Raw genomic sequence first — 17,198 nt, forward strand, 5'->3', positions numbered from 1 at the left:
TTCAGCACTGCCCTCAGACTTAAGACTGAAATCCCAGCTCTTGGCGCTTGATTTATATATTGATAATAGCAGATCTACAAGCTCCGGCAACGCAACAAGTATAAATCCCAGCATTTACACTCAGCCGAGCCTGAAATCCCCCTCCCCCATAGCTTAGAGTGATTCTCGCCGGGAAAGCCTGACGATTTCACGCCAACTTACACACAGACGTACGGAGAAAGCTCCCAGTAATCTCTTAACTGCTCTACGTAAACACCAGTTAAGAGCAGTGGATATTGCACTCCATTTAACCTATATTTATATAGGTTAAACGTCATATAAACCACCAGATTACAGAGCAAATGGGTCTCATAAAAGCTGGATATAAGATATTTAGTGTAGAGAGACAAATAGTATAGAGAGCCTATAGAGCCCTGGGGGACTCCGGTCAACTAAGTATATAGGGTTTAAGTGCTATAAAGGAACACTTCACCCCCAAAATGACCTCTTTCCTGACAGTTTCTCATCCCATGAAGCCTTGAATCCGTGGCGTTTTTTTTTTTTTTGTCGCGTTCATGCAACAAAAACAAACAGATGCTCCATGAATTCAAGGCTTCATGGGGTGAGTTAATTGATAGGGGAAAAAATATTCTTGGGGGTAAATTGCTCATTTGAAGCAATAGCTATCAAACCTTTTCATGTCAAGGACCTCCATCTGAATAGATTTTGTGCCAGGGAGGGACCCCATCCAAGATTTGTGTTGTTAAAATGTTTCAAAAATATTATCATATTTGTTCAACTTTTCTTTGTTTGTTTAAATAGCCAATGTATATTATAGGATTTAATATTAGCTAATTTTGCTGGGGCCCCCCTGGAACCCCCCTGGGGGGGCCCACTTAGAGAACCATTGTTTTAATGGGCTGTGTGCATTTTCAGAGCAAGCTAAGCAGTGCATTCAGTCGTCTTAATGAAGACATGACTTGAAGTGTTCATGGTGACTGGAGTCCTGGAGCCTTGGCATGGCTGTTGACACTCAAATTGCTTTGAAATGCACAATATGTCTGAACGCAGAGCTGGCTCAGTGAGGCCAAAACGTTTTACGTTGCGTCGAGGAGGAATCACTCACTGTTTGTTTTACCACTCTCCCCTCTTTCTTCCGTTCTCTCTCTCCCACACACACACACACGCACGCACGCACGCACGCACGCACGCACGCACGCACGCACGCACGCACGCACTCACGCACCCACACATGCACACACACACGCAAACAAACACAATCGTCCAACCAGGCTAACCTGAAATGGTTCATCTCCCCACTAACCACTCTATTCAGAGCCCATAGCGGCAGACCTTAAACCATTCACAGCCAATCATGGAGTCACACATTCGCTAAACACACAATGGAGTTTGAATTGTGGTCGATTTGGACACTAAGTTGTCGAATCCCATATATGCGCTGTGTGGGTGGTGTTTGTCTGTGTGTGCACGCGTGTGTGCTTGAGGCGATTGAGGTTCAGTGAGAAAATATCCAAGGCATTTCCTACAGAATCCTGAGGGTGAGTTGTGCGTTTTTGCTGAAAACTGTGCCCCCCCCCCCCCCTCACATACATATACACACAGCACATACACACACACACACAAACACATTCATGCCTGCCTATATAGACGCACACACACACACACACACACACACACACACACACACACACACACACACACACACACACACACACACACACACACACACACCCCACCACAAATGCCTTTACACCCACAAGTGCTTAAATATCTCTTTTACAAATACCAAATACTCCCCTTACCCCGCACAACATAACACCCTCCCCTCACGCGCACACACACACACACACACACTCTACTTCACGTGTGTGTGTGTGTGTGTGTGTGTGTGTGTGTGTGTGTGTGTGTGTGTGTGTGTGTGTGTGTGTGTGTGTGTGTGTGTGTGTGTGTGTGTGTGTGTGTGTGTGTGTGTGTGTGTGCAGGGGGGCCAGTCGGCCCCTTTTTCTGAAAAAAAAAGAGTGAGATTTTGACATTCCCCAAGCTCGCGGTCAGGCTCCGGGGGCCAAGCTAAACTTGCGTGGGCCCCCGTAACACGACGTCGGCTCGTCTGGAGTCCTCCTCTGTGACACGTGAAACCCTCAGTCTTCCTTTGCTTCCGTCGGCTCGTTGGTTTTCCCATCACTTTCTCCTCGTCCGGTGTATAATTTAGATAGTTTGTGGCCAAACATAGTCTGAGGGTAAATACAGCCTCTGTAGTTTGTGTTTTCATGAGAGAGAGTGAGAGAGAGAGAGAAAGTCATTCAACAAACACACGTAGCTTTTTAGTTAGTGTTTTTCCCTTTCAAAATTAGATTTTCTTTTTCATATTAATGCAACCCAATAGCTGTGTAAGCTTCGATTGTTAGATCAATCAACATCGCAGCATAATAATTTACAGATTTTTATTATCTGGATTGTAAGGGTCAAAGATTAAATTAAATTGAACTGATGGTCAGCATGAAACCCGACGCTGCTACGCCATTCACAGCCTAGCAACATTGCCACACAAAGCTAATTTTAGCATCCTAGCTCATCATTGGTTGATGTGAAGGCATTGTTCAAGCTGTATGGATATCACTTTAGCCCAATGTAAAATTGTGACGCAATTCCAGGAAAAGCAGTTAATATAACGTCACAATCATTTCAACCACATTAACCATTATTTTATACTTTGGCTATTCAAAAATATCAGTCCGTGGACAAATAGATATTAATTTGGGCCTTGACATGAAAATGTTTGAGAACCACTGGTTTAAACAACATTCAAGAAACAAGCCCAAATAAGCAACTACACAGCAACCAGTATTGACAAGCGACTTTACAGAAAAACAAGACCTGGGTCGCTTCTAATAAGCGGACATGTCAACACTGGATGTCACGTGAATGAGAGCCTCACAGCGCGTGCAGAATGATGTTATCTGTCCAGGGGGCTTACAGTACAGCAGGTCGTGCACACGTCGCCCACAGGCCCAAAGCATGCAGGTATAGCCTCTCCTCTGAGTGACTGTCAGCCACTGAAGAGATGAACGAAGGATTCTTGGAGAGTCTACATGAAAGAACAGAAGGTGGATGGGGGCCTAAAGGGGGGAAAGTAGGAATACAAAGAGGAAGAGAGGGGGGGGGGGGGTGAAAGGGTCAAGCGAAAGTGTGAAACAGGAAGGAGAGAGAGGAATACAGAACGGAGAAAAACAAGCCGTCGAAGGAAGACGTTGCCACACATGCGCGCGTGCACACGCTTGCATTTCTATACTTGTGAGGACATCAACACTTTTATGCAATTTTATGAATGCCATCTTTTACATTTTTGGCCATTTTAACCCTAATCCTAAAGCCGATAATAGCCGATCTATTAAGCTCACAACGTGTCGCGCTCCGCCACGTTGTGAGCTTTTAGATATGTTATTTTCGGTGCGCAATTCAGCATAAACCAGGCTTAACTCCAACCCCTAAACCTAACCTCTAAATGCCTTAATCCTAACCCCAACCTGAAACTTTCCATAACACAGAAATTGAATCCTTTTGGACTATGAAACAACCATTGATCTTGTGAGGACCAGAAAAATGGTCCTCACAATGTCAACTTTTTTTCTAATTCTGCTGTACTTGTGGGGGACATTTGGCCCTCACAAGTATAGTCACACACACACACACACACACACACACACACACACACACACACACACACACACACACACACACACACACACACACACACACACACACACACACACACACACACACACACACATCTCCTTGGCCCAGATACACCATCCGTTTGTGTTCCAACATGTTTGTCTTTTCATAACACTGCAGGCAGGATAGAAGGACAAACCACTTAACTCTCCTCCTCACGTTGAGTGACAACACTATAGTGTAGCAATAGGTCGGGATACCAATTTTATCCAATCAGGAGAGAGAACTCACACAGTGTAACAGAATGTAGAGTAAACAAGTGAAATTGTAAGTGACGACGCAAAGACAGAAGCAGACAAAATTGGCATTGGAACACTATAAAATTGAAGCTGATAAATGGGTACTCTCTCCTGATTGGCAACCCACCTGAAAATGTATTTTCTGTCTATTAAAGAGCTGGAAAGACAGAGACAGTGTCACTGAACAAGCACTCTATAGCTGTGAATATTGTGCTTTAACATTTGAACAAAAAAAACTTTTCGTTTTTACCAAAACATATCGCTTACCCTACCTTTAACTTCAGCTTTATGTCAACTTAACTTTACACTAAGTTCTCCTTACTTTCAAAGAAACACACTGGTGCATTCAGTCCCTCCAGCCCTCTGAATACTGAGTCACTGATGTAATGAATGTTGACGCGCAAGTAGCAGACACTGCTGCACTACATAGCCTGTGTGTGTGTGTGTGTGTGTGTGTGTGTGTGTGTGTGTGTGTGTGTGTGTGTGTGTGTGTGTGTGTGTGTGTGTGTGTGTGTGAGAGAGAGAGACTGTGAGCACAAGTGCTCTTGGTTTATCTCTCACACAAACTGAATACTTCAGACATGAAACACTACACACACACATGCACAAGGAATTTCAAACACATACACACTCTAGTTGGACATCTCATGCATAAGAACAGGGAATTGTAAACACACACACAAACATGGAATTGTAAACACACACACACACACACACACACACACACACACACACACACACACACACACACACACACACACACACAGAATTGTAAACACAAACACCTCTGGAACACACACACACACACACACACACACACACACACACACACACACACACACACACACACACACACACACACACACACACACACACACACACACACACACACACACACACACAGAGACACAGACAGAATCAACATCTGGTTCCACACTATGTTTGTGTCTTCCATATTTTCCATCACGTCACTGTACACCGCCAGCGACATCCAAAACAACACATTTATAAACACAGCCGCCTCCATCCTGGACACACTTTACAGCTACGAGGAGGCCACGATTCTTCAAGAAACTCTCTCAAGTCGCTTGGTGGGCCCCAGAGTGGCCTAATTTAACAAAAAATGTACTGTATACGTGTGGAACATCTGTGTCACCGGGGGGGGGGGGGGTGCAAAATGCTTTTTGGCAAAATGTTGCTGCGTCTGGTGTAAACAGTGCAGTCCAGGCGGTATAGCCCGGTCTGTCTGGGCCCAATGCCTTGCTCCGAAGACAGCGTCTGGTGTGTTGTGTGACATTACAATACATTAAAAAAAGAAACAGTTGTCGGCTTGGTCTAGAATGCGTGACGGGGTCAGGACAGGAGCATTTGAGTGTTTAACGACTTAAATCCTATATACTTAGTTCTAGTTGACCGGGGGTCCCAAGGGCTCTATACTAGGTCTTCTATACCAAATGTCAAATGCCGAATATTGACGATCTACAAGCCAGTCCTTGGGGGGTTACCAGGGCGTCCCCAGTAAAATGTGTTAATACAGCATCACAATCATTTCAACCACTTTAACCATATTTTATACTTTGGCTATAGCTGTAGCAGATTTACAAGCTCGTAGATCTGTTATTTTGGAAAAATGTGTGCAAATCTTTGATGATGCATATTTTTGTTCAACTCAAATCTTTGCTTTTGGGGGTCCCTGGAACAAAATATTTTGCGATCGGGGTCTGCAGCCAAATCATTTTGGGGGTCCTTGACATGAAAAAGAACCACTGCTATAGAGTTCACGTGTTTGAAAGAGCTGATGTTGGGTGATTCCTGGAGGACGGTGATGTCACTGATTATGTTATCAGGACATTGTCCAGGACCGGTGTGGGAGGAGTGGGCGGGGCTGGAGGCTCTGTTGATGTCTGGCAAATGCTGCAGAGCTGCAGTATCTGAACGCACCGTACTGTGTGTGTGAACGTGCATGTGTAGCGTGTTGATGTCTGGGGAACACTGCAGGCCCTTGTGAACGTGCACGTGTGGTAATGTGCCTAGGCTGTTACGATGCCTTTGTGTGGATGGAAGGACAGAGCTCCATAGTGGCTGACAGAGCACTGATAGTAGAGAATACATGCAGACCTTATTAACCCATTAAGACCTATGAGGCCGATTCTACAAATGCCTTCTATATCAGTAGCTCTCAAACTTTTTCGTGCCAAAGACCCCCCAAAATGATTATGTATTTGGCCATGGACCCCCATCTGAAAATGTTTTCTGCCAGGGACCCCCTGAAGAGAATTTGTGTTAAAAAAAAAAGGTCGCTGTGAGCTTGTATATCTGCCATTCTTGAGAACTACTGTTCTATAAACCACTGTTCTAAATCCTTATAAAACTGAAATGTTGCTATTATATATAGCGAAAATCTAAGGTTTTAATGGGTTCACTTAAAATACAATTGGACATAGTTCCTTGAACACCTTGGTAGTAGCATCCTCTGCCCCCCACCCCTCCTTTCTCTGTAAATATACCTTTTAACACTACTTTTACCGATATGTAGCATATTGTATTGTATGTATTACGTATGTATTAGTGATGAATTGAGTACAATGGACCACAATGGAAAAACAGCCCCACCCCAATGTACAGTATGAATGAAAGTTTCTTAACAGAATGTTTCTCTCTCTCTTTCTCTCTCTACCCCCCCCCCCCCCCACACCCTCTCTATCTCTGTTTCTCCCCCCTCTCTCTGTGTCTCTCTCTCTTTCTACCCCCTCTCTCTGTGTGTCTCTCTCTCTCCAGGTGTGTGAGCTGGTCCGGACGCTCATAGAGAACTGTGTGGGGGTTCTGGGGGACGACGTGACATCCCTGTTTGGAGCCTTCAGTCAGAAAAGCAGCAGCTCTGACCATGGATCTGGTAAGAACTGGTTCTAACTGCTACTAATACCGGACTGGACTATTATTAGGGGTGCACATAACTGGTGCGCAGGTGCGCATGCGCACCCAAAATAAATAATGCGCGGCACATCAGACGACGCGAGGCGCTTTTGCGTACCAACAGCTGGGACAGGAATTTCCAAGCTTTTATTTTTTAGCAAAACTAAAAAATAAAAGCCTGGAGATCGAGGCTAGGAATTTTCTTCCTGAAGCCACACTCACACAATCACGCTAAAGCACGCGTCGGCCCCATGTACAGCCATTAGGCGCAGGGGGAGGGGACACATGCTGCACGACACGTCATTGTGTGAGTGTTGCCTCGCATCTTGACACAGCCAGCAGCGGCTGTTAGAGGCACTCGTCACCGATGATGAACGCACCGTAATGGTGCAAAATATGCCGTGAACGTCCCAATCTGGCGGATAAAAGCAGCGCAGCACAGGGCACCAAATATTGGGGGGTTCACCAAACGGCGCAAGAGAAAAAAAACGGCGGAAAACGGCGGACTTTGGAAGCAGAGCGTCCTTATTCTCGTGCAGCAACAGACTTTATTTTATTTTTACATTAACCACGGGAGGCTCAAATAAAGCAGAACTGAAACAGCCTAACCCTAAAGTCTAATTAGTCATGGGTCCTAATCCAGGTTAGGGGGTTTTGTGTGTGTGTGTATGTGTGTGTGTACACAGGCACTAGCTGAACAACTGCTCCTTGTGTTACCGCAGAGTTTGTGTTGGTCTGAGAGGGAAGAGTGTTTCTGTGTGGTACACCTTTTGTCATTGTCACAAGGCCTATTGAGACTGACTAGCAAGCTGTGTGTTCTCTGTGTGTGTGTGTGTGTGTGTGTGTGTGTGTGTGTGTGTGTGTGTGTGTGTGTGTGTGTGTGTGTGTGTGTCTGTGTGTGTGTGTGTGTGTGTGTGTGTGTGTGTGTGTGTGTGTGTGTGTGTGTGTGTGTGTGTGTGTGTGTGTGTGTGTGTGTGCGTGTGTGATTCTGATATAGAAAGGTGTTTTTGTGTCTGTACGTGCTTGACTTAGGGCATGTCTGATAATTGGGGTCACTAGATTGACCTTGACTGAATGTCAGTGATTAGCGGTAGGTAGCCCCTTGCTAACACAGCAGTGAATCTCACATTCATTCATGAGCCCAGACAGCCGTCTTCCACTCTATAAATAGTCCCCGGAACCCAGGGACCATGTTGCAGGGCTACACCTTGTGCTTTGTGTCCTGTAGTCTCAATCAATGAACTGAGGGTTTGCTTCATTCATTTGGCTTCTCTCTGCAGTCTTAAGCCTTAAAAATAGCCAAATATAGCCAAACTATAGATTGGAGTTTGCTGACTCAACTGTCTCTGCACATGTACCATGCACAACGCTCATTAGTTTATAATAGGAAAGTTCTAGTGCACTTTGAACCAGTGGTGATTACGCTGGACTATCTCATGATAATAACACTGTCCCTCGCTTTTCTTCCTTTCCTCCTTCCGTTGGCCAGACGTGTCGTCCTTCCAGATGAACGACTCGTCTTACGACAGCCTGGAGAACGAGCTCAACGACGAGCCAGAGTCTCCGTACCAGGAGCCGCTGCAGCAGCCGCCCCTGGTGGTGGGGGCCGCGCTGCGCGACAAGGACAAGCCGGACAGCCTCAGCCGCGACTCGGTCATCACCCTGAGCGACTGCGACGCCGACCCCGACACGGAGGCCGGGGGGGTTCTGCTGCCCCCGCTGGCCAGAGCCAGGAAGTTGACCCCCACGGTCCGCCAGCGGCCGTGCAACGGTCAGACGCAGGGCCCCCGGAGGCTGAGGAGGAGCTCGGAGCCCGCCCTGAGCCTCGCCAAAACGCCACCGCTGAGGACGGCCGGGCTTGAGACCGCGGACAAGCACCGCCTGACCTCCTCGAGGAAGGCAAGCTACGACGCCGCCATGGAAGTTGAGGACGACGACGAAGACGAGGTCTTCCTGGAGCAGGGGCTGAGCGGGCTGCAGATGATGGATGGGGGCGGGGCAGGAGGAGGAGGAGGAGGAGTCAGAGGCGACAAGGGAGGCACCAAAGCCCAGAGCGGCCGCAGGAAGGCCAAGCACGCCCCGCCGCCCCCGCTGCGACTGGACGCCAGCTGCAGCAGCCTGTCCTCCCCGGCGACCTCGCCCACAGGCTCCTCCCTCAGCTCCCTAGACTCCGCCTTCTCTCAGTACTCAACCGACTACGCCACACACGGCGGCTTTCCGTTGACCGAGCCCGCCCCTCTCTCGCCCGTCTCGCCTCTCTCTCCTCCCGGGGGGCGGCCCCAGATGTCCCCCAGGGGCTCCCCGCCGCAGCGAGACGGCGTTCTGGACTGGCACCACCCGGCCAGCCAGCAGGGAGCGCGGGGGTCCCACGGCCTCCATCCCAACACCTGGCTCAAGAGTGACCGCCGCTTGTCGCTGCGGCAGCCCGATAACGGACACTTGGAAGAGGACGGGGGCGTGGTGCTCAGCGGGGTTCGGCCCACCGCTGTGGGGGCTCCGGAAACGGCGGTGGGGGCTGACAGGAGCAGCCAGCGGCGGTCCAGCAGCCCTCCATCCTACCAACAAGCACTTCTCCAGCTGCAGCGTGCTCGCTCGCCCTTCTACAGGTAGGCCTGTAACAGTTATTTAGTTATTATAACATAATCGACTGATCGCAATCATTTGAGACCATCGCAATTCCATCATCAGAATTGTTTCCATTCATCGGTATAAATTCATCTGTTGACATTTTTTTATTTAGTAATTCGGCTATATCCGCTATTTTTCAAATGTTTGAAAGCTTAACATTTAAAAAAAATTGCCATCGTACATTACTTATTTTCATTATTGCTACCGGTCATTATCAGTCATTTGTGGTTGCTGTGGGGCAGAAACCTCTTATCTCCATATTCTGACTTTTTGTATTTTTTCGTAAATCAACACCCTAATTGTCATCAAAAGTAGCAGATCTGCAAGCTCGAAACACGTGAAGAATTTTGAGCTTGCAGATCTGCTACTTTTGATGTTTATGAATTTGAATCCTGAGAGGTAACATTTTTGGACATATGAGGTTTCCACCCGACAGAGACGTTATATTAATTTAATATTTGATATTAATGATAATAATTAATATTGTTGTTTACAAACCTAAAAGGTATACAGGAATGTCATGTTGATTTACTGTATATGTTAAATTAATTGAAATTGATTGAAACTCATCTCAATCATTTGTACGACATCAACTTCAAATGTGTGACTTTCCCCTATATCTACAGGGGCGAGGAGAAACCCCTGACCGTCAGAGAGCTGCGGCAGCTGCACGACCAGGCCTGCGCCCACGGACCCGCCGTACCGGCCTCGCCAAAGACTCCCGCGGGAAGTGATGTCGCGCAGAAGCCGTCCGGGGCGCAGCCCCCGCAGGGCGTGTTCTACGGTCAGAACTCCACCACGCTGGTGCTGCAGAGGTCCAAGTCCCACCCCCTGGTAGGCCTGTTACCATTGTTACATAATAAGCCCCGAGATGATAGCAGTTATAAGTTTCCACTCCTCCGTGTAAATTCATCTGTTGAAAATGACACGTTATACAACCTCATATTGAAATTATTACATGCATGGCCTTGTTTTGTCCGCGGCCAAATATATATCAATTTGGGGGTCCTTGGCACGAAAAAGTTTCAGAACTACTGATTTAGAAGGCATTTGTGAAGAATCGGCCTCTAACTGTTGTCATGATTGTTTACAGCCCCACATGGAGCAGGAGGAGGAGGAGGACCACCCGGGCAGGAGGACCCTCACTCTACTGCGGCGCGCCTCCGAGCAGCTCCTCACTGTGAACCCCCAGCCCCACCCTCCCAGCCACACCCTGGACAGGCACCGCCCCCACCGCAGCCACAAAGCCCTCAGCAGCGCTCACGGCCGGCCCCAAGACGGCGGCCTCCGCGTGTCGGACGTGGAGCCCAACCACGCCTCGTCCTCGTCGCCCTCCTCCACCGAGGCGCGCTTCTGCCTGTCCCCCGGCGCCACGCGCGCGGTCAGGGACTACTTTTCCTCGCAGGGCCAGGCGGACACCGACGCCTGCCTACGGAGGAGCCAGGAGGTGGCGCTGGCGCTGGTTCAGGGCAAGCGGGAGTGGCAGAGCCGGCGCTGCAGCGACCCGCGGGTGGATGACTTTGACCAGCTGTTTTTCGCAGAGGAGTCGTACGTGTAAATAAGGAAACTTTATTACGTTGCCAGAGACTTGTTTTTTATTCCCGTCTTCTTCCCACGTCAAGGTCCTCCATTGTTGTTTCTATGGATTATCACGCTTTCTCTGTGCCATCTTGTTGGTTGCACAGTAAAATCCTGTTAACACACATATTTTACTATGTGGTGTGTAAATGGCCACTTCCCACCTTTATTTTTTATTTTTTAAAGGAATAACATTGTACCGTTTTCTTTTTCTTTTTTTCTTTCTTCCTTTGTAAACTGGGAGAAACAAATTTGAACAGTGGTTGGTACTTTATGTGACCAGTGATGTGTCTTTTAGAGAGTACATTTTAAGTCATTTGTACCCGTTTAAAAAACAAACTGTATCTTTTATGTAAGTGTTATCTGAGAGTGTAGTGTGTGTGTGTGTGTGTGTGTGTGTGTGTGTGTGTGTGTGTGTGTGTGTGTGTGTTAGTGATGCGCGGGTTGACCCGTAACCCGCGGGACCCTCTCACACGCAAAAAAAAAAAAGAAATCACATGCTCTTGTTTTGTCTTTATTCCTAATATGAATAAGAATAATAACAATAAAACAGTTTGAATACACTTGGGGATTATTTTCTAACCATGATTTTACAGAATAAAAAAAAAATCGCGGGTCGCGGGGCGGGTTGAGCCATAGATTTATATATGGGTTCGCGGGGCGGGTTGAGGCGAGTTGGGTTCCGTCGCGGGGCGGGGCGGGTCATGAAAAAACCCGACCCGCACATCACTAGTGTGTGTGTGTGTGTGTGTGTGTGTGTGTGTGTGTGTGTGTGTGTGTGTGTGTGTGTTTGTTTAATGGAGGTTAATTAACAGGCTGGGTATTTATTGATTACTAGGATTTGTTCATGTCTTTGTCCTCTGTGACCATGTGGATGTGAGGACAAGATCTGCTTTATGTTATTCTCTGTGACTTGGGAGACGAAAACAGGGCCAGAGAGAGAGAGAGAGAGAGAGAGAGAGAGAGAGAGGGAGGGAGAGAGGGAGGGAGAGAGAAAGAAGTGTGTGTGTGTGTGTGTGTGTGGTTGGGTGGGTGTGCATGTATACTTGTATTACTATACGTGTGAGGACAAATTGTCCTAGAGATCCTAGAGAAACTGACCCTGTGTTGACAATTGGCTGATCTACAAGCTCACAATGCGCCTCGTTGTGAGCTTGTAGATCAGCTATTTTCTGTGTGCGACACAAATATAACTCAGGCTTTAATGGTTAGAGTTAAACAAAAAATGGCACAAAATTGCTGTCCTAAAATGTTGATACAATTATAGTAATACCAACGTGTGTGTGCGTGTGTATGTGTGTGTGTGTGTGTGTGTGTGTGTGTGTGTGTGTGTGTGTGTGTGTGTGTGTGTGTGTGTGTGTGTGTGTGTGTGTGTGTGTGTGTGTGTGTGTGTGTGTGTGTGTGTGTGTGTGTGTGTGTGTGCCCGCAAGTTAAGCACCATTGGAAACATACCATAATGTCTGGCTCTTATTGTGTATTTTGTCTATAATTATGATTACGTTTAATCCCAGTGCTGCCAACATTGTTTGAAATGTCTCATAAAAATACTTAAGGCCTATTTGTATTATTATTAATATTATTATTATTATTATTATTCTCTCCTTTACAGTGAATTGCGTTCAACGTGTATAGTTCTACATATTTATGATTATATATAGATATAAAATAAATATATGATCACGTTATTTGGTATACTGTGTTGTACGAGAAAATCAAATGTGTATTTTTATACATGCCAATTCTGTTGCTGCTGTCTCTACATAAAGTATATTTGCTACGGAGCACACCATTTGTATATTATTGTGTATATCTGATGTCCAATGCTTATGAAAAACAAAATATCATTGATTATAATAAATGTTGCTCTTGTGAAAGTACAACTCTGTTGCAATTGTGTTTATTCGATCAGCGGTGAGAAAACTCAGCTCCTGTTTGTAGTATTTTGTATTGTTTCATGGGGGTTAATTTCAGACGGCCTTCGGGAATTGAACTGTATTCATATATTTTATCTTCCTTGGTGTCAGTCTATATTTTTTGTATTTTTTTTAAGTCTGCCTGGTTGCTTGTTTTGCATACCTGGCAACACTGGTTTGGCAGTGTTGCCAAGTCTGCTTGGTAAGCGATGCATTTGGACATGTATTCATAGACATGGTTGCTTGTTTCTCTCTCACATGTAACTGGCAACACTGGTTTCACGTTGAAAACAGGAAATACAAAGAAATGGTTGACAATTGCAATTTAGATAGCATGTTATCACCTGGAAATGATGATAATGGAGATGTTTGGACGTTGGAGGGACATCTACTGACATTGGTGAGCACAGAATTAACTGGCCGCCATGCTGGCTGTAAATGTACTTTAGTAAAAGCACAAAAGTATAACATGTACTTAAAGTATCAAAAGTAAAAGTACTCATTATGCAGAATGTCCCATTTCAAGTTTTCAAATGTAGGCAATTCTTTTGAAAGTATCAGATCTACAAGCTCTGTGAGCCTGTAGATCTGCTATTTTCAAAAGATTTGTATACATTTTATACATTTAAAATCCTGTGAAACGGGACATTCTGCATAATGAGTACTTTTACTTTTGGTACTTTTAATTATATTTTGATGCCAATACTTTTGTATTTTTACTCAAGTACATTTTTAATACCACACTTTTACTTGTAACGAGTATTTCTAAATTGTTGTATTGGAACTTTTACTCAAGTAAAGAATTTGAGTATGTTTTGCACCACTGTGCATAGTAAATCACTTTACACACACAAGTTAGTGTCTGTCTGTTGTGGTTATATGTGTTTGCTGTATCTTGTAAAGCAGTGGTTCCCAAACTAGGGGTTGGTCCGCAAATTATTTTGGGGGGGGCCCCAGGTGATTAGCTTAATGTGCATGTAAATGACCCCAAGGCACTGTGCTTTTATTTTGGTAATTGTTTTTGTATGTCAGGTCATGGTCAGGTCACAGGTGCATTGCATTTATGTTAATTCTATGTTTCTGTGAGGTGCTTTAGAGATGCTTTTATTTTGAAGGTTGCTTGACTTGATTTGTTACTACTATCACCTGCCAGCTCAGGCAGAGACTCAAAATGTTTGCAGCAGCACCAGGGTTAGGTCTGCTTGCTTAGCCCCCTGCCTAAATGGGCACAAGGTATATTTTCATTTGTTTAAAGTGTGTTCATATATTTTATTTGTCTAAGGTCTGTTTTGTAATAGTGTTGTTCAATGTGAACAGTGCAACATTGTTTTCTCGCTCAACAGTAAACAAACCAACATACTGTAGTAGCCTATACGTGCGTTCGGAAATACAGCACTGAGCGCACTGGCCAATAGACCAATGATTTGTTTACTAACATAAGGGGTCTATACAAACTAATAGGCGAGTGCGCTCCAGTGCGCAATTTGCGAACGCACCCAGCCTATGTCCACATAGGACATACGGTGTCCTATGTGACACCCTGGGACACCAGTCACAGGGCTGTCCACACACACACACGCCAAACCACACCACACCACACAGGTGAATGACTAATTGGCATCACCAGCTGGATTAGAAGTGACAGTCCAATTGAGTTGCGTTGTATGTTTCCTCTGCGTACTGTACATATGACATTTTAAGTAACACCCAAGGACTAAAAGGGTTTTAAATATGTTTATTCTGGCTGTTGACACTGTGGGGAAGTTGAATTATTTGTGGGTCACCTGTCTCTCCTCTGCAGTGCTGGTAGGGTAATCCTGTTCATTGGGAAGGTGCCAAGCACTGTAGAGGAGGAGGGGTGTTCATATTTGTATCATGTTTTGTCTTACTCTTTTTATAATTTGTGAATGAATTGGGCCTGTTAAATATAGTGGAATCAGTTTGGAAATTCCTTTATGTTTAAGAGTAATTGTGTAGATAACTCACAGGCCTTCGTTAGCCATAATTGAGTTGGCTTTAGGCCAGAGATAGTCTCGCGTCGCCAGACAACTATTCCACTATCTCTGAATGCTATATAGAGTCTGGAACTACAACTCCCGAAATCCGAGAGAGGAAGCTGGCACTTCCGTTCACGAAAATATATTTAAAAAAATCTTTACATTTTATTATTTTATTTATATTTCTGCTAAGCAGCAAGCTAAATATACTTAGATGATTTGTATTTATATTAGGATACATTTGCACGACTGTAAAGACGAAACGGAAGTGGGGAGGAGGCTTCATATCCGGTTTATATTCTAATCATGATCGGAGCTTCCGAGTCCCAGACTGTATGACCGGAAACATTTGAAAATTGTGGGAGGCAACAGTCTGGCCACGCGAGACTAGGCCAGAGACGATGTCAGGGGAGATGGAGCTGCCAGGGCCTTCATGGAAGGCATAGCCTGTTAACAGTATCTTGAGTTCCTGATATGTTGTTCAGCTTTCAAGTGTTCATTTCTGTTTCCTATTCATGGAACTTTGCTTCTGGCCAGTCTTATTATTTATTTTTGTATTTTGTCTCTGGCTTGCACTGTTAATAATGTTTTGGAGGTAATTAAAATACCCAAACTGTGTTTGTGGACCTGTCTACCTTGGAACCTTGAGCCATCGGCCAACCTTGCACACAGGGTATCTGCACATTTATAAAGTTACAATTCAATGACTTAAGACCTTTTTAAAGCCGGACGACTTCACCAATTTTCAACCTGTCTTCATATGCCTAGCCTACTTGTTGTTAACTAGTTGTAGGAACTATTGTTGTATTGTTGTATTGGATCTATTAGCTCGTGCTCATTTGATTTGGCTATTTTATCTCATGTGTTTATGAAAGTAGATAGCTGATATATTGCACTTTTACCTTAGCGCTAGGTATACTCTTGGTTGCTTGTTTTTACAGGAAATGCACTTAAGACCTCTGGTGATTAGTAGTTTCGTTCCCTACCTATGTTGAATGCACTTATTGTAAGTCGCTTTGGATAAAAGCGTCTGCTAAATGACTGTAATGTAATGTAATGTAATATAATTGGTCCTCTCCTCACTAATGCTCATTATAATATGGCACCATTTTTGTCTTCTCAGTCTGTGTCTCAGTAGAGGTCTGTGGACAGTTCAGAAACCAATGACATCATCAATGGGGATCCAAGCTAATAGAAACTACAGGCTTTCTATTCCTGGAAAGTTAGCATGCTATAATGGAAGCCATTGTTCTCGCGTTAATACAAATAAAATAAAATAAATGAAAAATTGAAGAAGAAAAAAAAACCTTCCTAACGATGATGTCACTGGTAGACAGGTTTCTGAAGTGTCAACAGCCCTCCTATGAGACACAGACTGAGTAGAAATAAATGACACCATTTTAGTCGTCCTTTAATACCAAATTGTCAAATATTGCGTAAGAAAAAAGGGAAACATTGTGAAAATAGCTGATCTACAAGCTCACAATGCCTCAGAGTGCGAGCTATTGTGGAACAGACCATTCAGGAGCTTGAAGTCGCTGTGTGCGTGGGTCCTATGAATACTTTTACATAGTATTTATCATTGCTGTCAGGCAGAATGTTTTGCAATTTTTAAATGTTTGCTTTAAAAATGTATATATTCAAAGATTGCCAAAGTTTCAAAAATAGCAGATCTACAAGCTCATAGCGTGGCACTCGGTGCCGCGCTATGAGCTTTATCTGCTATTTTTGAATAGCCAAAGAAATCTAAAATGACAACCCATTAAGACCGCTAAAGCATAGCGGTCTTAATGGGTTAAACCCAACATATTGTCTTTGGCTTTTAATGTCATGTGTGTGTGTGTGTATATATATATATGTATATATATATATATGTGTATGTGTATATATATGTATCTATTTTTTACAGTGTTTGATGCTTTTGCTTTTCTTTTTTGCTTTATTGTTAAATTATTTGTACTTTTTCTGTAAAGCTTTGTTCTTGTTCTATAAAGCACTTTGAGCTGCATGTCATGAAAGGTGCTATACAAATAACGTTTATTATTATTATTAGATGACGGGAGACGCCACTGGAAGGCTCAACCCATGGATGCCCTTAGAGATGGAGATCTGGATCTTTCTCTATCCATGGATGTGTCTGCATGGGGGGGGATTCCTCCGCGCCGATGGCCCTTCTTCGGTGGTCTCCGCGGTGTATC

General features: G+C 44.8%; 1 protein-coding gene across 2 annotated transcripts in view; it reads left to right on the forward strand.

Moving 5' to 3' along the window:
* Positions 1-12,948, forward strand: part of LOC311063966 (rho GTPase-activating protein 20-like) — a 74,916-nt gene extending 61,968 nt beyond the window's left edge. For both annotated transcript variants that reach the window (XM_084083617.1, XM_084083618.1), the window contains exons 14-17: positions 6,750-6,864; positions 8,374-9,490; positions 10,139-10,346; positions 10,606-12,948. In XM_084083617.1, coding sequence (XP_083939743.1) covers positions 6,750-6,864; positions 8,374-9,490; positions 10,139-10,346; positions 10,606-11,070 — 1,905 coding nt within the window. In that variant the 3' untranslated portion in view covers positions 11,071-12,948. The remainder of the gene's footprint in view (positions 1-6,749; positions 6,865-8,373; positions 9,491-10,138; positions 10,347-10,605) is intronic.
* The last annotated feature ends 4,250 nt before the right edge of the window (positions 12,949-17,198 follow it).

The sequence above is a fragment of the Gymnoscopelus microlampas genome (genome assembly GCF_963454915.1).
Source record: "Gymnoscopelus microlampas genome assembly, chromosome: 17".
Lineage (NCBI taxonomy): Eukaryota > Metazoa > Chordata > Actinopteri > Myctophiformes > Myctophidae > Gymnoscopelus > Gymnoscopelus microlampas.